General features: G+C 45.8%; 1 protein-coding gene across 1 annotated transcript; it reads right to left on the minus strand.

Annotated features, from left to right (window-relative positions):
- Positions 1–5,147: 5,147 nt before the first annotated feature.
- Positions 5,148–17,489, minus strand: slc16a6b (solute carrier family 16 member 6b). The gene is made up of 6 exons (XM_036552342.1): positions 17,205–17,489; positions 13,689–13,934; positions 11,596–11,739; positions 10,419–10,547; positions 8,301–9,149; positions 5,148–7,830 (listed from the first exon to the last, which is right to left on the minus strand). Exons 2-6 carry the CDS (start codon positions 13,924–13,926, stop codon positions 7,559–7,561), a joined length of 1,632 nt encoding a protein of 543 aa, XP_036408235.1. The 5' UTR covers positions 13,927–13,934; positions 17,205–17,489; the 3' UTR covers positions 5,148–7,558.
- Positions 17,490–20,152: the final 2,663 nt, after the last annotated feature.

The following is a 20,152-nucleotide window of genomic DNA, read 5'->3' on the forward strand; positions in this document are numbered from 1 at the left end:
CTCCCCCTCCCCTCCCATGGACCGTGTCTCCATTCTCCTTTTTTGTTTTTTACTCTATATAAAGATAACCTTGTAAACATTTGTGTTGGGGGTTGGGCAGGTGTGGAGGGTCGGGGGGTGGGGGCGGGGCCGGTAGCGGAGGTTAGGTAGACGCTGTCGCCAATGGTCTGTTTCATTGAGTTTTTTTTTTTTTTTAATCCCTTCCGCTGTGAAATGCTACAGCCTTGGATGCCAAGAGCGTGCCTGTTTTTTTTTTTGTTTGTTTGTTTCTTTAACTAACCAATGGTTACGGTGGAAATAAGAGGGGCGTGGTTTAGGACGTGGTCAGAGCAAGGGGAGCCTATCGGAACGCAGTGTTCTAATCCCTGTCTTGTGGAATGGTATCATGGTCCAGATACAAGAGCTGCAATAATGCCTTTACCTTGTTTACCTACAAGAACCGTGTTCTAAGCCAACACGTGCCTGACCTGAACATTTGGCTATACTCTTCCATTCGCCTGTGGTATTCTTTTAACTGTCCTGTTCCAATCAACTCTGTCCTGAGGTTCTTTTTTTTATTAACTGCTTTTATGTATATATTACATAAGAAATTTCTTAAGTTATATTACTGGCAATTTCATTTTATGGCTCCAATTCCAACTGCTGATGCAGGTGCCACAGGAAATGGGAGAGTGGCTCTCACACACACACACACACACACACACACACACCACTTGATAAGTTAAACTCTTGCTGTAGGAGAGATACGGTGTGTATGGTTTAATCTCAGGGCTGAATATAGACCACTTCATGTATTTAAAAAGAAAAAAAAAACAACAATGGTGTTTTCTTCACTCGCATTTAAATTCCCCAGAGGACCTGCCACTGACTGTACTTGTTTGTCAGGCGTTGGGTCAGAACAGCTGGCTAAGCTCTCCCTTCCTCTGTCCATCTAAGGCTGAGGAGAGGGGACCTGTCTCTCCATCCTGAACAGTTTCCTGGCTGTCTGTCTGTCAGGGACTGTGAAATGATGGCTCGGGTTCGCCTGTGTTTCTTACAGCTGAGGGGACAGAGCAGCGGTTCAGTTTGTTTCCTGTTGGTCACCTAGCACAGCGCTGTCACATTTTACAGTCAGCTGTGCTGCCTCTCTGCTTGTCAGGCGAATGGAAGGGACAGCTTCGCCAGCTTGTGCGAGGAGAGCTTGCATTTGTGTATATCTGTACAGTCCAGTATCAACTGCCAGTTTATATTACACACATAACTCAAATGGATGTTTAACCTTCAGCTTCCCTCTCACATATAATCACCCACCTGGTTCTGCTGTCAGTCTCTTTTTCCGGTTATCTTCTCTGAGTAAACACAGCCTTTAGGTAGCTTTTAACCCTTTACAGGAGTTTTTGATGACTTTTTTATGCCTTGCTTGACACTCTGCGCAGGGGGAGGGTAGCATAAGCCTTCCTGGACTGAGTGACAATTGCCATTGGACACGCCATTGTCGGGGGCGGGGCCTATGCTTACACACGTAGCCTCTGTAGGCAGTTACTGTTAGAGAAGTGCCAGAAAAGCGCCAGGGGTGGGGCGGTTACCCTGGATCACTGGCACAGGTGCCCATATCCATACGCTCGAGCCCTTCTCGGGCAGGTCATCTGTTTCCGCGGTGAGCAGATGTGCCTCAGATTCACACAGATTGAGTTCTGCAGGTGGGACTCCCAGATCAGAGCCGAGATGTGACTGTAGTGAGAACCAGAGCAGCCCGCGTCCCGCCCCCTCCGTAGGTACAGGAGGCCTCTGCTACCGGCTCACTTCTGATTGTTTTTTTTTTTTTTTTTTTAGTTAATTTTTTTTTTGTAATGCTGTGTGGCACACAAGCAAGAACACACAGCCTTAGAGCACAGTGAAGAGGGATGGGGGCGGGGTTTGCCTTATTTTCGGATGGATGTCACTGTTAAAGCCCCCAAACCTGTCCCCTCTCCTCTCCAGCCATTGACAGTTCCCCAGCTGGGCTCCATGTCCGTTCAAGCGCTGACGTGATGTCAGGAGAAACGATGCAGGTCTTCACCAGTGAGCCATTCCACTGCAGACCGTTTTGATGTTAAGCCTTTTCGATGCTGATGGTTTCCATGACAGAGGCCACAGAGCAGCTCAGGGCTCAAGTTCAGGGGAGGCACCGTCACTCTGCCACGTGTCCAGATGCAGGGGAGTGGGGGGGAGGGCTTTCCCTCTGACCTCTGACCCCTCTCTGACCGCTTCCTGACCCCTCCCCTCAGTGACTGTGGTATAAAAACACTGTGTCCCGAACCGCCTTGTTAGCTATGCAACAATAATGAACTTTGTAAAAAGAGTGATTTTTAAGTTTGTGGAGAGAAAAAATGTACAGGTTTTGTTTTATGTTTTTTTTTTTTTTTTTTTTTTTAATCCCAGGTAATCAAGTCGATTTAAGAGGAAACTCATGTCAAGTGATTTGCCAAAAAAAATTCACGTTTTGCAGTGCCTGTTCACAAGCACCAGGTGTTACCCAATCATGGTCTTTTAGTATTTTTTTAATGTTTTAGATTTTACAATTTTGCCTTAAGTAGGTCGCGTGTGTTCTCATATCAAGTTGAGAAGTTCAGTTTGCTTAGGACACATGATTAACAGGTTTTCTACTTACAGCTCCTTTATGTGTTCTGGTTACAGATTTGTTTTGTTTTAAGATTGTGTTCAACAGCAAAGTCTGGACACATGATTAAAATATGGCGTCTAAGATTTTGTTGTTTTACTCCAAGCCGATAGCCTTCATGCTGAATCCCATCTCTTTCTATCCACATGTGTTGTATCCAATCGGACATCAATAGCAGCACCACACATTTAAGGCTTATTTCCACGTGCAGTGCTTGGTGGAGATATGACTGTCTTCCTTCCACACCCAGATTTCACTGTCCTTTCAGCCTTCTTCAAAACATGCCTCTGTTGTTCGGTTATCAGTTGAACAAAAAGTTTGCTGTCTGTGTTCCTAATAAAAAAGAAACTTCACCAGAAAAAATGACTTGCTGGTGGCCTGGTTATTTCCGCTGTTGTCACAGAGATGAACACCACTTCTGTCAGGGTGAGGAGATCAGGGCTCTAATTTATTAGCATTTGTCCATATTTTGACAACGTAAACTTAATTTAAACTTAATTTTATTCTTCACAAACACTTTGGAAGTAATATTTCACTGGAAAAAGGTAACATCTGCATTTATGTGGAAGTCAAAGTAAAGGGTAAATATGGGTTATTGATATTGACATTGGGTAAGTAATTCCTTGCTGTGTGAATGTTTGCAAATTTTTTAAACGCCACGTAGTTTAGTAAGTTCTGCTGTTTAGAAAAGGGTTCAGAGTTCATCAGTGAAATAGAAAGCCAGACTGCGGTGTATCTGTAGTAGATAATCCTGTACATAATTTTCTCTTATTTTGTTTGGTTTAATAGGTAATGCATCTGTAGTACTACTGTGAATCCCATGTCAGAAGTATCAGGGGAGTGCAGGGCACACTCGGAGGGTATGGGGGGGACATGCAGAGGACTTTGTTTGCAACGAGGTGCATATATTGCAGGGTGACTTTGGATGAACACAGGGATGTCAAAGTGCTTCTTTGAGCTCCTGTAATGGCCTGTTTTTGCCACATGGGGGCAGACTAGGCATGGGAGCTTTTTGCCACACTACCCTCAACGTGGTAATGTTTGGATGAACAGCAGGTGGAGCTATTGTTTAGAGAAAACACGCTTTGCTTGAAGGGGTAGCTAAAGCATCCCTTGTGTCTGATGGGTAAAAGGGTCTTTAGTTTTATCATGAGTGTTGACTCCCTCCATTCTTAAAGCAATTTGCTTGGTGATGTTGGCATCCTGTATGTTTAATAACCTCCCTTATATCTTGGAGTTTCGAAATCTAGTCTGAATAACTGTTTATTTTGGCTTCTGATTTTTGGGGTGGGGTGGGTGTTGGTGTTGGAGAAGAGCAATCTAAATTTTATTTGATGTAAAATGGGCATTAACTCCAATCCAGACACTGAAATAATACCAATAACCTGGACAACTGGGTAATTGCATTGTATACTAAACAGGCTTTAAGTGATTTTATTTGTTTTGTGGGACTGCTGTATTGGAATAATCCACCCTTGTTCACTGCTGCTTGTTTTATTAACAGTTCTGTTAGTGGGGATGTGGTTACTCTGCTTGATTAGTTGGCCTGTCAGCAAGGAAGCCATTGCTCTGCGCTCAGTTAGTCAGCCTGTCATTGTGGATGTGGTTGCTGTTTGCTCGGTTAGTTGGCCTGTCAGCGCGGATGTCATCGCTCCGTACTCACTTAGGCGGCCTGTCATTTTGGATGTGGTTGCTCTGCGCTCAGTTAGCTGGCCTGTGGAAACGCCATATGGAGCGGCAAATCTGACCTCGGATAACGCGGCCGCAGCGCGGGACCCGTGGCATGTGCGCTCGCGAGTCACGTTGAAGCAGGGGCAGATGTGGCTCTGAGTAAAGAGCCAAGCCTGTTCACACACACACACACACACACACACACACACACACACACACACACACACACACACACAGAGGCCTGGTCTCTCCCTGCTGCAGGCCCCTGACAGCATGTCTCCAGGCCGCAGCGCAGGCGTGGGCAGGGTGAACACACCGCTGTGGGCCTCCGTGGCTGCGCCCCACAGGCAGCCTGTGACAGTCATTCTGGGCCCCTAACAATCTACCGTCCCAGATCAGCCATTGGTCAAGCGCACGCAGCCACTCCCACAGAGAGCTCTCTGAGGGAGGGGTTACAGAGACATTGCAACCTCTAACCTTAACCAGCTTTATCAACTGTGAAATGGCTGATGCTCTGTGTGAGTAGTAGTTTGAATAAGCCCTTGGGTAATACTAAATATTTGAATACATGTGTGGCTACATTTCAGTTTATGTCAGTCTAAGGGGTTCAGGATTTTATGTGTGTATGTTTATTCCATGCAGTCTTGAGGTACTAATAAGAATATTTCCTTATTACTGCAAAAGCAACAGCAGACACAAGAACACAAGCGCTTAAATAGCAAAGTGTCTGCCAAACAACTACTTACTAGATGAAAAGCAAAACGATAACATCATTTATGAACCATTGCGTCTGTGGTTGAGTCTGCTCGTCTTTCATTTCCATACCCGTCAGATATTTTTAATGTATGAAAAATACACATTTACAATGGCAAACTGGATTTCTTTAATTGGTAAAAAAAAAAAAAATCAGCAGTTAGCACTGCAGCATTTCCCAGCATAACCCTGTTACAATGTCGTGTTCTATATATTTTATTACAGTTACAACTGGAAAAAAAACAATATTAAAAAGTGACAAGGTTGTGGGATGTTCACAAACCCTCTTCCTCTTAAAAATAAAAGTAGAAAAAACTTCATAATTATTCATAATATAGTACATCAGTATATTGAAAGTCATCCATTCATTGAGGAAATTCAAGTCACATCAGGCAGGTCAGGCAGCAGTGCCACTATGCTGCGTGCAAGATGGTGGATACAGTAATTTCACTCAACTGAGGTCAGACAGTGGTTCCAGCAGAAAGCATGTGTGATGGCAGATATGATAGCTTCACTGTACTGAGGTCAGGTAGCAGTACCAGGAAACAGCGTGTAAGCAGTAATGTCACTCCACAGGAAGGCCATGAGAAGTTATTTCCCTTTACTGCGTTATTATAACTCTGGCGTTCACAGATTTCATACTGTTTCTACAATGCTGACCTCAGAGTGAATCCGTATCATTCGTGATACACACATGCTGCTCTGTGAACATTAACATGTCAATTGTCTATAAAAAAGCAAAGCTTATCACTTTCGCAATATTGTAATATTCTAGTTGTTGTCCGGCGTAGTGTAGCTTTTTCACTGTGAGATACAGGAAAGGTACAATCTACCAGTCAGAATAAACAATAGTTTGTACATTGTGCGTTTTATTCAGATGATAAAGCTGTGGTTTTTTTCAGTCTCTTACTGTCTAATTTGGGCGCTGGACTTCAAAAGGTAGATGGTTTACAGCAGCTTTAGTTTTGGTTTCAGTGATCACTTCCTGTTTCCTGTTTACTCGCTTTCACAGGCTGAACCTTGAATGTGAGGGCTGAACATTTCAAGCAGACCGTTGACGTCATTTCCTGAGGCTCAGCGGTTCAAACTCATTTTTCCTGTCCACGCCTACTTTTCTTAAGACTACAAATTCGCCTAGCAACCTGGAGTTTGTAAAAATCACGGGACGAATCTTCCTTTCAGAGAAGGTGGAGCAATGGACACTACAACCCTTTTCTCTACAGGGTCCCTCATACAGGGGTCTCTAAGAGCTTGGTAAGAGAGAACGTTTGTTACTGAAGCAACTCTCAAGGAAAGAGTTTCTGAATGTGGAAGACTTCTGTGGGGGATCTGAGGGGCTTGTGTTTGACGCTGCCAGGGGGTCACATCACTCCTATCAGAGCACGAGTGGGGTCAGCATTTCGCGGGGCCCAACTGTGAGCAGACGGCAGGTCTTTAACGACCCCTGTCATCAACACTGGACTCCCCTGACCTTAGCAGTCAAGAAAAAAAAGGTTTTCTGGCCAGATCGTCCATAAACGATATTAAAGTATACACAAATATGACTTACGACACTGCTTTAGGGGCATTTGGCTTCTACTCCTACAAACTTCCACCTGCCATGTCTGATATAACTACAGACGTAAGATCACTGATGGCTGAGTAGGGTTCTAACAATACTGTGAAAGTGCAGACACCACTCTCCCTATGGCATGGTGTGTGCATGAGTGGTACTGGTCCACGGGCGTGACTGAGGTTGGTCCAAGCGGCTTGACTTTGTTGTCTTTTTTTGAACTAAAATATAATAATATACAAAGAAACGGAAATGTAAAAAAAGAGATCAAGTATTTCAAGGTGACGAAAAGGAACGAGATCGCCTCTGTTTTGACCCATTCTACTGGCTACTAAAGATGAAGAGGAATATACAGCAGCCTGTATAAAAGCTGAAGTAGCAGGACTGCGGAGGCAGACCAAGTCCCCTCTTTGTTCAGTGGCTCTGCCTGCAGCATGTGCTCAGCTGGAGGTCTCATTCAGGTCTCATTCATTGCAGCTTTCGGCAGACCCACAGACAGCTCATACATTCCTTCTCATTCGGCACAAAGGGCCACGGCTCTTTCTTTAGAGCCTTTAAGTATGGACTTTGGCCAACAGCTGTGAGTGGGAGGGGGGGGGGGGGGTATTAAAGGGTTTGTGACCCAGAAAGATCCTGTCATCTTGACATTTGTCTAAAATGACCCCCCTCTAGTCTCTGTGACAGATGAGATCCAGAAGAGGTGCAATGGTCTTTGTGTTCTGTAAGACTTGGCGTCTGTGAACTGTCTTTTGCCAGTTAATAACGTGAGTCTCAGGGCTGGTACAGTAAGTGTTCATTGACAGTGCTTGACAGCATCAGGTGCATAGAGGATGCGTAGAATATCTCACATCCTTAACCCCAAAAATCGTTTCGTCTTCTCCCATGGCTTGTTTTCTGTGCATCGTTGTGAGGCAGGCTGCGTTCGTAACCGTCCAGTGTCCTCCTCAGACAACTCCCTCGTCGGGCTGCCGTTTGGCGGGGCTCACCTCCACGGCGACGTCCACTTCGAGGAAGTCCTCGGGCGTTTCCTCGTCGGCCGGGAGGGCTGCGGGCTGCTCCGCCTCCCGCTCCCTCTCGCTCTGGCGCCCCCCGGTGGCGCAGCACCGCCAGGCCTTCGCCGGGCGCACCAGCCCCAGGAATATCGCCCCCAGGCCCATCCCGATGGCGCAGGAGTAGAACGCCGAGCCGTAGTTCTTCGTCACGTCCACCAGGACACCTGCGGACACCAAAACGCAATGAAGCAGGAACTGAGAGAGGAACTCTTTCCACACCCTAGCATCCTGTGAGGGCACTGTCACTCCTCGCTGACTGTTCCTCATTAACAGCAAAACTTGGGGACACTGAATACCATGACAGAATTACTTAACTTTACATTAGGGGCACCTGGAGGGTGTTTTATTAAGGGAAAATTTCAGGCCAAGTATTTGGTGGGACTTAATCAGCTTTAAAGGGGACACTGCGCTCTTGGTACATCCAAAGAACAAGAAATCTTTGATTCTGGGGCTCCAGATGCTTCAGACATGCATTTTAAATTACTTTAAGGCAAAATATTGTGATTTTTCAAAGAACAGCCCTTGGTGCTCTTCGAAGACACAGTGTAAATGCATCCTGGCAGCAATCAGAGCAGCCCTGGGTGCCTGTTGAAGACACGCAGCATTTTAAGGCAGAGGGGGGTCGGGGCCTCACCTCCCAGCGGGGGCCCGGCCAGCCCGGCGAAGCTCTGGATGAAGACGTAGACACCGGCGGCGGACGGCATCCTGTCGATGCCCACCACATCGTCCTCGGCCAGCATGGGGATGTGACTGGAGGCCACGGTGCCCAGGAGGAAGCCGTAGAGGGCGCAGCAGACGCTCAGGCCCCAGAACTCCCGGACGGCAGTGAAGAGCACCAGCACCAGGCAGAGCAGCGACACGCAGCCCAGCAGGATGTAGACCTTGCGGATGGGCCGGCGGTTGAGGACGAAGCCGATGGACAGGCGGCCCAGGATCTCGGCCACGGCCATGACGGACAGCATGTAGGCGGCCCTGTCGCGCGCCACGCCCCGGCTCACGCTCAGGTCAATCACATACAGCTGCGGGGCGAAGAAGCCCAGCGTGGCGAAGAGACCGAACAGGGCGTAGCACACGAAGCTGGCCTCCCGCAGCACCGAGAAGTCCAGCAGCTTGGGCTGGGCTGGCTCCTGGGCCCCTGGCGCCTGTGGCTGGGTCCGGGGCGCGGCCTCCACCCCTTCCTCCGCCATCAGGGCCTTCTGCTCGGGGCCGCCCCGCTCCCCGGCCAGCTCCATGCGGGAGGAGCTCAGAGACTGCACCCCCGAGTCCGTGGAGCTGATGGAGGTGCGGGTGTGCTCGTTCTCCAGGGCGTACTTGCTCTCCAGCTGTTTGGAGGAGGGAGATTTGGCCGCCTCCTCCTCCTTGGCCCTGGGTTCGATGACGATGGGCCTCAGCAGGGCCCCGCAGATGATGATGCTGGACTGCAGGACTCCGATCACAACCAGACAGAGCCGCCAGCCAATCAGCTGCTTCAAAGCTGTGAAAGCTGCAGGACGGGAGGAGAGTGTGAAGCCTGATTATGCCCTAAAACGGAGAGCATGTGCTCCAAAACCAAGACAAACACTCCCAACAAGGAACATACACACCAAACAGAGAACATACATTCCAAAACAAGAACAAACACCCCAAACTGAGTACATATGCCCCAAAGAACATACAATCCAAAACAGGAACATTCACCCCAAAACAATAATATACACCCCAAACAGAGAACATACACTCCAAAACAGGAACATATGCCACAGAGAACATACACCCCAAAATGATAATGTACGCCCCAAAGAACATACCTTTCAAAACAAGAACATACGACTCAAAACAAGAACATATGCAAAAGCAAAGAACATACACCCCAGAAAGATAACAGACGCACCAGTGAATAAATGTCCCAAACAGTGAATATAGGGTCTTTTATATGCTTTCTTTCTCAGGCCTGGATTCAGCATTTGTCTTTAACTTAATAACTCAAAATTTAATGCAAAAGTTTATTTCCACGTGAGTTTTGGTGAGTTCAGGGATCACCCTTATGAATGAGAAAAGTTATGAAAGTTGCACTGAAAAGCAGTAACATTTGCACTGACGTGTGAATCAATGCTATGGACAAACATTGATTGAATCCAGGCCACTGTGTGCTGAGTGTTGACCACAGCAGAGTGTTTTCATTTCTGTCCTTCCTTGCCAACAGTACAGAAACATGACTGACTCACTGAAGGAGGGGCGTCTCAGATAAAAGAGTCCTGCACTGTTGGTCATTGCTGGTGTGACACAGCGCGGCATGAGTGTGCTACACAGGGTTGTTTCATAGAGGAAATGTGACTGAGAATGACTCAGCTGTGAACTCCCACAGCCAACTGCGCCTCAGTGATGTCACGTGTTCCGCCTGCCAGGGCGCTACAATGCAGAGGCGGGGCTGAACTGGAGCTAAGGTGAAAATGGAGGACTTTATGGGGTGAAGGATGAGTGTGTCATAGAGCACTGGAACAGGGCCATGTACAAGCCAAGGCACACAACAAGCACAATTACTACTACACTATGACATGGAAAACAAAATGTTTTTTGTCTACCTCAAAGTGTGTGTGTGTGTGTGTGTATGCTTATCTCTACAGTCATGTCTGTGTACATAAGTATGAGCATATGTGGGTCTGTGTGTATGTCAGTGAGATTTTGTTATGGTGTGTGTCTGCCAGTAAGGTATGTATGAGTTCACTCTCGTTCACACCCTGTCTCTCTCTCTCATCGCACTTCTTTCTCTCACCTGGGGCGAAGGCGAAAATGGAGAAGGACTCTCCAGTGGAGGCGACGGCAGTGACGAGAGACCTGCGGGAGGTGAAGTACTGAGACAGGATGGTGACTGTGGGGAGGAAGGTCAGGCAGTAACCCAGCCCTGGAAACAGAGAGCAGAAAGAGGGAGGTGACATCCGCGGGCCCCGCCGCTCAGAAAGCACAGCTGTCTACACCGGATGTCGGCTCGCTGCGGGGGCGTGGCCGCCGAGGCGACGGGAATCCGCCGGGGGGGACAAACCCTTTCAAACCCTGAAAGAGAACTGCAGTTTAAGGAGACAAAAAAAAGAAGAGAGACAGAGAGAGAGGTTCTGCAGTTAGGCAGCGTCCGTGTCATGGAGGAGAGAGATAAAGGTGAGGGGGGAAGTCTAGCAGTGCTTCACTGGAGTCTGTGAAAAACAACAGATGTAATGTTGCAGAGACATGCTGGAGCCGTGTACTGCTTTATCGCAAGCCTTTGCTGATATGCGCACGTACAGGGCGGTGTGGCCACGCTACTGTTACACCACCTCAGTGTTAATATTCATACAGGCAGATTTATCTCATTCAGGCTGATCTCCAAAAACTGTTACTCGGCTCTGAAAGGCCAAGGGTTAGGATCAGTCACAGGCACTGCTATGATTCCCGTTAGTACGTGATGACTTCATATTCCAGGATCCAGTTACCATTCTACAGGTTTCAGTTCAGTCAAACACTTTTCAGTTTGGCTGCAGGATTCTGGATGCAACATGCTAATGTCAAACGAAACGACAGTCATGTGTGACATCTCACTGTGCATGTTTCCAACTAGATCTCTTAAGTGTTTTAACAGTATCATAAAATTAAATCAATTCAAATGAATAATTCATTGATTTTCCCTCCCATTCATGTTTCCAGAGTCCTTGGAGAAAAACATATCAATTGTTATTTATTCAGGACTGTGGATGAAAAATATGTACATTATTTACAGCTGTCTGCCATTTTTGCCTGCAAAATAATTAATGCATTTTATTTGGGAGAGTAACATACAATAACAGACAAAACTCTTCTTAAATGTGTATGTATATATAGCAGTTTACATGTAATAGGGGGAGTTGGGGGTCAGGGGTCAGGGGTTAGGGGGAGGTGGAGGGTGGGAGTGTCGGGGGTGGCAACGAGGGCATTAAAAGTACCTGAGACGATTCCGATGGTGATGTACATCTCGTTGATGGAGTTGGTGAAAGCGCTCGTTATGGTGCCCAGGCTGATGAGGAACCCCCCGAGCATGACGACGGGGCGGAACCCGAACCGGTTACTCATCACCGAGGAGAGGGGAGCTGTGGACACAGGGACAGACTCGGTCAGACACCGGGCGGGGGGGACAGAGCTAAAGCGCACAGCTCTTGTTACTATGGACACCCTCATCACAAACACCTAACCCCGCACTGCAAACACACAGTCCCAGATAGCACACGCAGATCCTGTTTCAATCAGGAAAAATAAGATCTCAAACAGATTCAGGATGTGAATCACTTCAGAGCCATTAGCAGCACTGTCTGACGGGGGTGCGCTGGAGTAATTTCTCCTCATTAGAAGTTGGTTTCCAAATGGAAGGCCTGTATTAAAATTTAATAGGCCTTTTAAAAGGTTTCTGAAAGACCAGCGTTGCTTTCCAAAGGCTCTTTCTTAATGCCTGCATGGTTCATAACTCTGCTGCTCTGAAAGAGGAAATGACCTAAATAAACAGAGGGGAAATATCTTCAAGAAGTAAACAACACTTGTACCAGAAGTGGGGGGAAGGCAGGGCAAATGCACACGAGGTTAAGAGCCACATATATGTACATATTCAACGTGATAATGCAACCATTTGCTGATATGGAGTCACTCAGTCTGAAACAGACCTTCTGTCCCCTTTTACTTTAAGCTTTGCTTTTTCGTGCCGCTCAGAACACTGTGTTATCAACTGTAATAAGAGGTCTGCTGTGCAGTCTGGAAGAACGTGTTGAGAGAAACAATGGCATCAGCTTTCACTTTGTTTTTAGAACTTGGCTGACAAGTTGGTGAAAAAAGGAAGTCACACTTCGCCCTCCACACCTCAGTCGCGTTGGTTCCCAGGCAGAAGAATTCTCACAGTTCAATGGCGTCAACAGGAAGTGATGCAAATAGAGACAAACTGGCACGCCGAGTACACAGGCCACACCCACGTTTGAACCCACGCAGCAGGTGAGCACAGCACTTTGAGGATGTTTACCATGTTACTGGCTGAAGTAATACCTGTTCTAAACAGCAACACGGCCTCTATCGAACAGGTTTTGATTTCATAAAAAGGTCTCTGCTGCATTTTTTAAAGAGACAGATGAAAAGAGAGATTCTGAAGTTGGCATCCATTTTGTTTTTTAATTTATATTTATTTTATTGTTATGCTATGGGTTGTTATTGCATCTATTTATTGTTAAAATTGTATTCATTTGAGAATGTCATGTCCATATGTCATCTGAAACCTGATCTTTAGTCAGGCACCTGGTAATGAGCTGCGCTTTACTGGACGCAGACAGTGCTGTCGGCAGGTTTTGTCCGCGCCCTCTATAAAGAGGCACTGTTTGACTTTCTTTTCAAGTGAAAGAAAGCTCATCAGTGCGCAAAAACATGACATGGCAGAATTGCTTTGTCACGGAGGAAAGGGGTGTCTGGAGTTTTCTGCTGATGGGACAACAGCCCGGGGGGGGGGTTCACTCTGCTACGCTGTTAACAATGTCAGCACACATTCTTCACTTCTGCACACTCAGGGAGACAGCAGTCCATTTAGTTGGGCTGTGTCCATAAAACCCACTGACCTTGAGAGCTCTTTTTGCCTTGTTTCTGTCTTTACTCATGCAGGGCTCTCCAGTGGGGAGGCCCAAACAACGGACAGACAGTGCAGGTGATATGAGCAGTATGGCAATAAAGCCACAGTCAAGGTTGTATTCTATGTCGTTCCCTGTCTCTAGGAATGAGAGTCTGTGAATGAATAGGTTATGGCTGGACCTCCATTTGGCAAATGAATACACGAGTTTACTCATTAAAATACACAGGTCATCCTAATGAGTGGCAGTCTGCTGCTCTAAAGTGTCATGTCAGTTTACTCAACTGTCAGGACTGCATTTGGGAAGGAAAGTGCCATGAAGATTTGAAGAGGGGGCGATGGAAGATGAAGTCTATATTTTGAGGCAGGAAAATATTTTTTGGCAAGTGATGGACTGCATTTCCCATCAGCCCCCTGCCCGAAACCCTCTGCCATTGGACCTACCGGTGAAGGTCATGACGAACACACAGATGGAGATGACCCAGGACACGCGGCTGTTGCTCTCACTGAAGTCGCTCATGAGGTCCTGCAGGAAGACTCCAAAGCTCTTGATGACGCCATAGGTGAACACCTCCACAAAGAAGAACGCTACGGCGACCACCCATCCCCAGTCTCCGTCCGGCACCGCGGGGTAGACTTTGGGCCCCAGGCACCCTCCTGCTTTTGACACCCACTGCGTCATGGCTGGCTCTGTTAGGGGCGAAGGCAGGACACAAAAATAACAGAAAATGTCAGAACGCTATAAGAGACTGGCAGCTTCTACTACACAGCCTCCCCTGCCTCTCACGCTATTTAAAATACAAACAAACTGGAGTCGTCCCTCACACTGTGACGCCTTGCTGGGTCTTGTGTAAACAGCCCGGCACTCGGTGTACTTTTGGAAGTGCTCCCTGAGAGTGCTTTGAATAACACTGCCCAAAACAATGTCAGATCACAAGTTTTACTTCATGTAGGGAAATGTCAACCAGGCCACACAGGCTCAAATCATTTGGTCGACGTGATGGTCATTTACTGTGTTACTGGCCGTTACCCATGTACTTGAGTGTCTTACATATAAATTAATGATAAATGTATTGTTATTATTAATAATAATACAATTAATAGTCTTGATGATTATTCATTACACATTCAACTGAAACCGGGTGGGGGGGGGGGGGTGCGGTTTTACCCGAACACTGGGTTCAGGATAATGATGTCACAGTGGTCTGTTGGTCAGAACACAGGTATCCAGTTCAGGGCTGTATGTACTATTTATGTGTGTGGGTATGTATGTGTGTGTGTGTGTGTGTGTGTGTGTGTGTGAGAGAGAGAGTGAAGTTTCCTGAGAGGGAATGAGGAGGAACAAGGAATTAGGCGAATACAAACTGTCCTAAGTACTATAGATGGCATTAAATACTAAAACCTGGATGTTGCAATGGAATGGGAGGCCTCTAAAAACACAAGTGCAACACCACTAAAAAAACAGCCTTCACATATTTACGCGTTCACGCATTTCCTCTGCATGCAGTTATTACTCTACATGTGAATAAGCAGCGCAGCGATTCTCTCACAGCCGCGGTACACACAATCCGGGATATGAGCTAGTAGCGGCTAGGTTGCCTACTGCTTGGAGGGGGAACGGCCATTTTGTACTAGTGCGCATGCGCGAAACGGCTCACAATGGGACACGGTCCTGACCGCGACCGCTTGAGGTCGTCTGTGCGTGCCATGCTTATTGCCCCGCACCGCGTGTACGCAGAGCAACTGATGATGCTAGCTAGCTGGTTTACATTAGAATAATCGTTTCGTCTGCTATTTGCTCCGCAACGTTGCAGCCAACTTTAGAAACAATGTGCGACGCAAACGCATTGTCTTCAGAGAATGAACACCTCGTTTCGGTGCACACATAATATATATATAACAAGGATGCATATCACCCGCTTTCTCTGCAGAGAAAAATAACCAGTTTAACCAAGACAATGCACTTACATGAGCATAGACACACACAACAATCTGTTCCAAGGAGTTTGGTGTCTCCAGGTCTTCACTCCATAGGAATTGGTACAGCACTGAAGTGTGGAAGCTCACCACAGCTTGACCTTAACAACATGGTGTGCAAGATCATTGGCTTTGTTGGGTTTCTTATCGGTTGGCCAATGGATATGGATGGGTCAGAGGGCAAATGGTGACCTGGGGGCTGTCCTTGGGGGTGTGCCTGTGGTTTGGGTTACCTGCGGGGGTGCTGCAGATAAAGGGGAGCAGCAGGACAGGTTTGGGCAGGTCTGAGCTGGTTTGGAAAGGAGTGACTGTGTGAGTTGGTGGTGTGCACAAATTGAGACAAAGGGATTTGGCCTTTTTAACAACATACTTTACGTTACATAAGCCAATATCATTCTCAGAACAGTGTTCCCAGAGCAATGCTTGGGCCTCTGTGCTGTGTATGCAGAAATTGCATTCAGATTTCAAAGGTGTGCTAAGTAAAAATCCCTCCTCATGTGAAGGCAAATAGAATCTGTAAACTCTCCATCTGGAAGAACAATAGGTGTGCTGGTACTAAGAGCTGAACTTGCTCCTGGGAATGTGTGGTTTGAGATAGCTCTGCTCTGGAGAAACAGTGAAGAATAAAAAATGTGTCCCTTATCGCACCTTACAGCTGGCATCTGTGTACTGATACAGGAGCTGATCGAGCCCCGCCCTCTCCTCAACCAGTCAGGACAACCCTGTTTTTTTACGGAGAACAAGTCAGTCGGGCAGCTGTAAGATTTCATAAATGGGTACTGTACGTTGCCAGCGCCGGTCCGTGCCAGTGTCTGGAGTATTACAGCATAGGTGTGTTTATGACGAGTAAACTGCAGGTGCAACCAGTTGCGGCTGGTTGTCCTCCTTTCCTCAAAGAATTTAATATTTACAAAATCAAGGCACCGTGTACTATCCAAGCGAATGGAATAACCGCAAAATAACCACGTGGATGTTGTAGAAAGTAAATTAGCCGGATGACGTCACACTTACTAAACATATGACCTAAGGCCTATGATATTACAATAAGTAACAGCACAGAGGAGGAGATGGAAGAAAAACCTTAAGTCTTAGTCTGAATTATGGGTACTAAAGGGTGAATCGTCTAAGAAAGCGCCGCGTAGCTGTGTAACTGACAGTACTCTGATACGCGGCTTCACTTCAGTGGCAATGGGGGCGCACTTAGCTCCAGGATGATGATGAACTTCAAATTAGCCCCAGAAATGTTGCTGTCACAAGACACAAGTACGCCCATGCTGTACTTAAAGAAGGGTCTGTGATATATCCCCCTGGCCAGTGTGTTTTAAACACTTAACGACAGCGCTTGACGTGGCACGTCTCCTGAGCATTAATGTGAAACAACTGCACTGGATCATGGTTTTCTGATTAGTTGTACCTTCCGCTTATTTTAGAGCACTGTTTAAGAACGTATTTCTCGAGCTCAAAAGGTTTGTAAATGTCCAAAATATACAATAACGTGGTACTGTGCTGTGCAAGTCCATGGAAAGTCTGAGGCTCAGTATAGTGCCGCAGTAGCAGCGCGCTGCAGTAGCAAGCAAAACTCAAGCAGCTCTGCCGGTCAGTTTTTTTTTTTCTCCGCAGGACGTAGTGTGCCGCATCAGGTCAGTCCAGATATTGACTGTAAGAGTGTCGGCAAATGTCCTCGGCAAACAGGATCAATACAACAGTAAAGTTTCATTTTTTTTTTGTTATACTGACAATTTGTTATAATTTCGTATAAATCCATTCGATATTCATTTTCATATTACTAAGAAAGAAAACATATTGCGAAATGTCGAGCTTGGCTGTGTGATTGAAACAGCTATCTTTTTACTAAGACACCTTTATGTAAAATTCTGTGAGCTCATTAATATGACACACTTAGTCATACTGTATCAGATTCAAGAATCTGATTAACTAAATGTAACACGCTGGATAGTTAGACGCGTGCGATGTAAAACTTACCAACTCTAGTAGGGATGAACTTGGTCGAAGTGGAAGAGTGAACAACAAAAATCCTTTTTTATTTAGTTTGTTACACGGACCTTGTCCTGTATTACATTAGCAAGTAAACATTTGTTCCTTTCAGTGTTACTACAATTAACGCTTTCGTTTCCCCCAATTTCATGTGGTCTCGTAGAAAAAAATATAGCAAATCCTAAATGTTGCTCTTTAAAAATCATATATGTTCAGTACTATTATTCTTAATAACGGGTCCCTGCATGCTGTCGTTCTCTGCTGTGAGTGTCTAAGATGTTTCCTCTGGTTTCATAGCATTTATACCGGCTCAAGCCGGTATTCAAACGCGGGAGCGCGCATGCCGCCGTGTCTGCGTTCGAGAGTGCGCAATGTGGTTCTGAATTCAATAATCACAGTTGTTCAGTTCATAGAAATGGACTGAAATAGATGGGATTGTACATTATTGTACATTGTAAAATTAACCAATCAAATGTACTTGTATAACAAATTGTATACCAGCAGAACAGAGAAATTGTTCAGTTGAAATACAGATGCAGGTCACATTCCAGAGTGCTTTGTGTGCTCTTAAGTCAATGCTCTGGTGAAAGCTTTACTTATTATTGAGCATAATTAGATAAAGCTACATGCTGGATAGAATCTACTCAGCATGTAACGACGAAAACCCACTTCACATCCTGTCGCAGCTAAAATCGCTTACATAAACTGGAGTGACATTTTCTCTGTGTGCTCAACTAAGAATGTTTATGAATTCAGCGCGGCGTCCATTAAATACATGTATAGCCCTATATTGCATATGCGTATCTTAATGCTTTTAAGGTAATATGTACACATAAGTAATGTGGTGAACATGAGACAACATTAACAGTGCCAATGTAATGTAATGTAATAGTGTAGCATGAGGAGAGTGACGCGAGGATCTTGTGCATGCGCGCTCACGGCGGAACGGGAGGAGGAGTGCTGCCGCATGAGGCGAGCGACCGGGTCAAACAGGTTTGTTCCAGTTTGCTGCCAACGTTTCAAAAAGGGCTTCTGTGCGAATCCTCTGAAACATGTAAAGTCGACCTGGTTAAATAATCAAACGGGATGGGATTATTAAATACGAAAAATATTGTTTTCGTTTTAACAGTAGGCTACTGCTACATTTACGGACGACGATCCTTGTGAAGTCGTGATGTTGAGCGCAGTGTCGAGTGCGGAAGCGCCCTATCCCAATGCGTTTAAACTCGTGGCGCCCGAAATAACCAGTTTGCTGTTGTCAAGTTTTTAAACGGGGTATCTTGATCTCCAGCCTGTCCGTACACTGAGAGTTAAGTTGAATAGTATTAAGCAAGTGTTTTGGAGAAACTGTGAAGTAAGCTTTCAGCGATTCAAAGGGAAACGCAAAGTCATTGAATCTGGCAATTTAATGGCAAGAACTCATCGGACATAAAGTCCTTACGCGCAATATTAAACTGCCGGTAAAATATCTGCATCGGCAAATTACCTTTTCTTGTGGTTAGATTAATTGTTTCTTAAACAATTAATTGTTTCTTAATCTGCCACAAAAAACAACGTTTTTTGGTTCCCAAGTAGCTACAAGTATGACACGTTCATCGTATTTTACGAACAGAAGAATGTAGATTTATAGGGAGACGATCATACTCCCTATATTTACCCAGGTGACTTTTCTGTTAGCTACATTTTTATTTCAAGACATTCAGAAATCTTGTCTAATGTTCCTGTATTTGAATGTTCGAAGTGGTTATTGCGTTTCGATTGCTTTTTTAGACTAACCTGAGTTTTTTGTGGTGTGATGGATTAGAGGTGAGTGAAACATACCAATGTCTCATACCTATCATATTTTTTTCATTCCATTTTTATTCCATTATGCTTATTGCCACCACCAGACATCAATCAAGACATCAACACCAATTTAAACTAGGAGTTTTATAACTACAGTAAGGTGAGGTAAGCATGCCACTGCTTCCCACTCTGATGCTTGTGATGATGATGTGTGATGCTTGACACACATAGAAATCGCATTTAACGGTAGACTTTTGGAAATACAATGCAAAGTATTTTCAAGCACAAAACAGATGTATGCATAATGAACTTGTAGCACCTCAAAGCCACTTTACAAGAAGGAGCTGAGTGGCAGGCCAGAAAGATAGGTCGTTAAGGAACAATAGGCAGCCTGTCTGCTCCGAATGATAACCAGCATGACCATTGTACTGTGACATGGCTGAACTCTGTGCCAGGGCACAAAGACAGCTTCACCTGTGCCACTTTACTGCCAGTGGTGTCACCCATGTCAGGTGACACAGTGCCAGTTCACCAGCTTGTTAAAGCGTGGACTTGGTAGTGCATTTTCAACAATATTTTATGATGGCCGTGTGTCTCGGTGATGATTGTCACATGTCTCATTTTATAATTATGTATTTTTTTTGAACACAAATAGCTTTGAAGTAAATGTAAATGACCGTGTGACACACGGAGGTCACAGGAATTACAAACGAACCAAATCTGAATCATTTTAAGAGTTGACTTAGCAAGGGGGTCATTAGCAGAGGCGGTAACATTTTTATATTCTTTCCTTCTGTTTTGTGTTTAGTTTGTACAACGTGCAGGGAAAACAGAAACATAAATACATGGTTGTTATATAGGAAAGTCTGATTCATTACCTCTTCCTTTAGAGAGACTGAGGGACTTCCTCATCTGTGGTGAGAGCGTCCTGTGGTGTCTTAGCCCCTCTCAGCCAAAAGGTGTGTTTCCCCTGTGTGAGTATCCCTTAGCTGAACGGTGTGTCTGAGAGTGTGTGTGACATTGAAGTGAGGGTCCTCCTAGAGTAGCGGTGGGGGTGTGTACTTGTGACGATAGTCAGGTTAAGCATATGACCATTTGAAATGTCCTGGCAGCTGGCCTCTAGGCTGGGTTACAGCTGAGACATGAATGTG

Source organism: Megalops cyprinoides, chromosome 19, assembly GCF_013368585.1.
Source record: "Megalops cyprinoides isolate fMegCyp1 chromosome 19, fMegCyp1.pri, whole genome shotgun sequence".
Taxonomy (NCBI): domain Eukaryota; kingdom Metazoa; phylum Chordata; class Actinopteri; order Elopiformes; family Megalopidae; genus Megalops; species Megalops cyprinoides.

Excerpts from the sequence above, each read along its gene's own strand:
- slc16a6b (XM_036552342.1), bottom strand. The coding sequence starts at position 13,926 with ATGACGCAGTGGGTGTCAAAAGCAGGAGGGTGCCTGGGGCCCAAAGTC. Across the intron at positions 11,740-13,688 it reads GTTCGTCATGACCTTCACCG|CTCCCCTCTCCTCGGTGATG; the intron begins GTAGGTCCAATG and ends CTGTGTCCACAG. Across the intron at positions 9,150-10,418 it reads CATTTTCGCCTTCGCCCCAG|CTTTCACAGCTTTGAAGCAG; the intron begins GTGAGAGAAAGA and ends CCCGTCCTGCAG.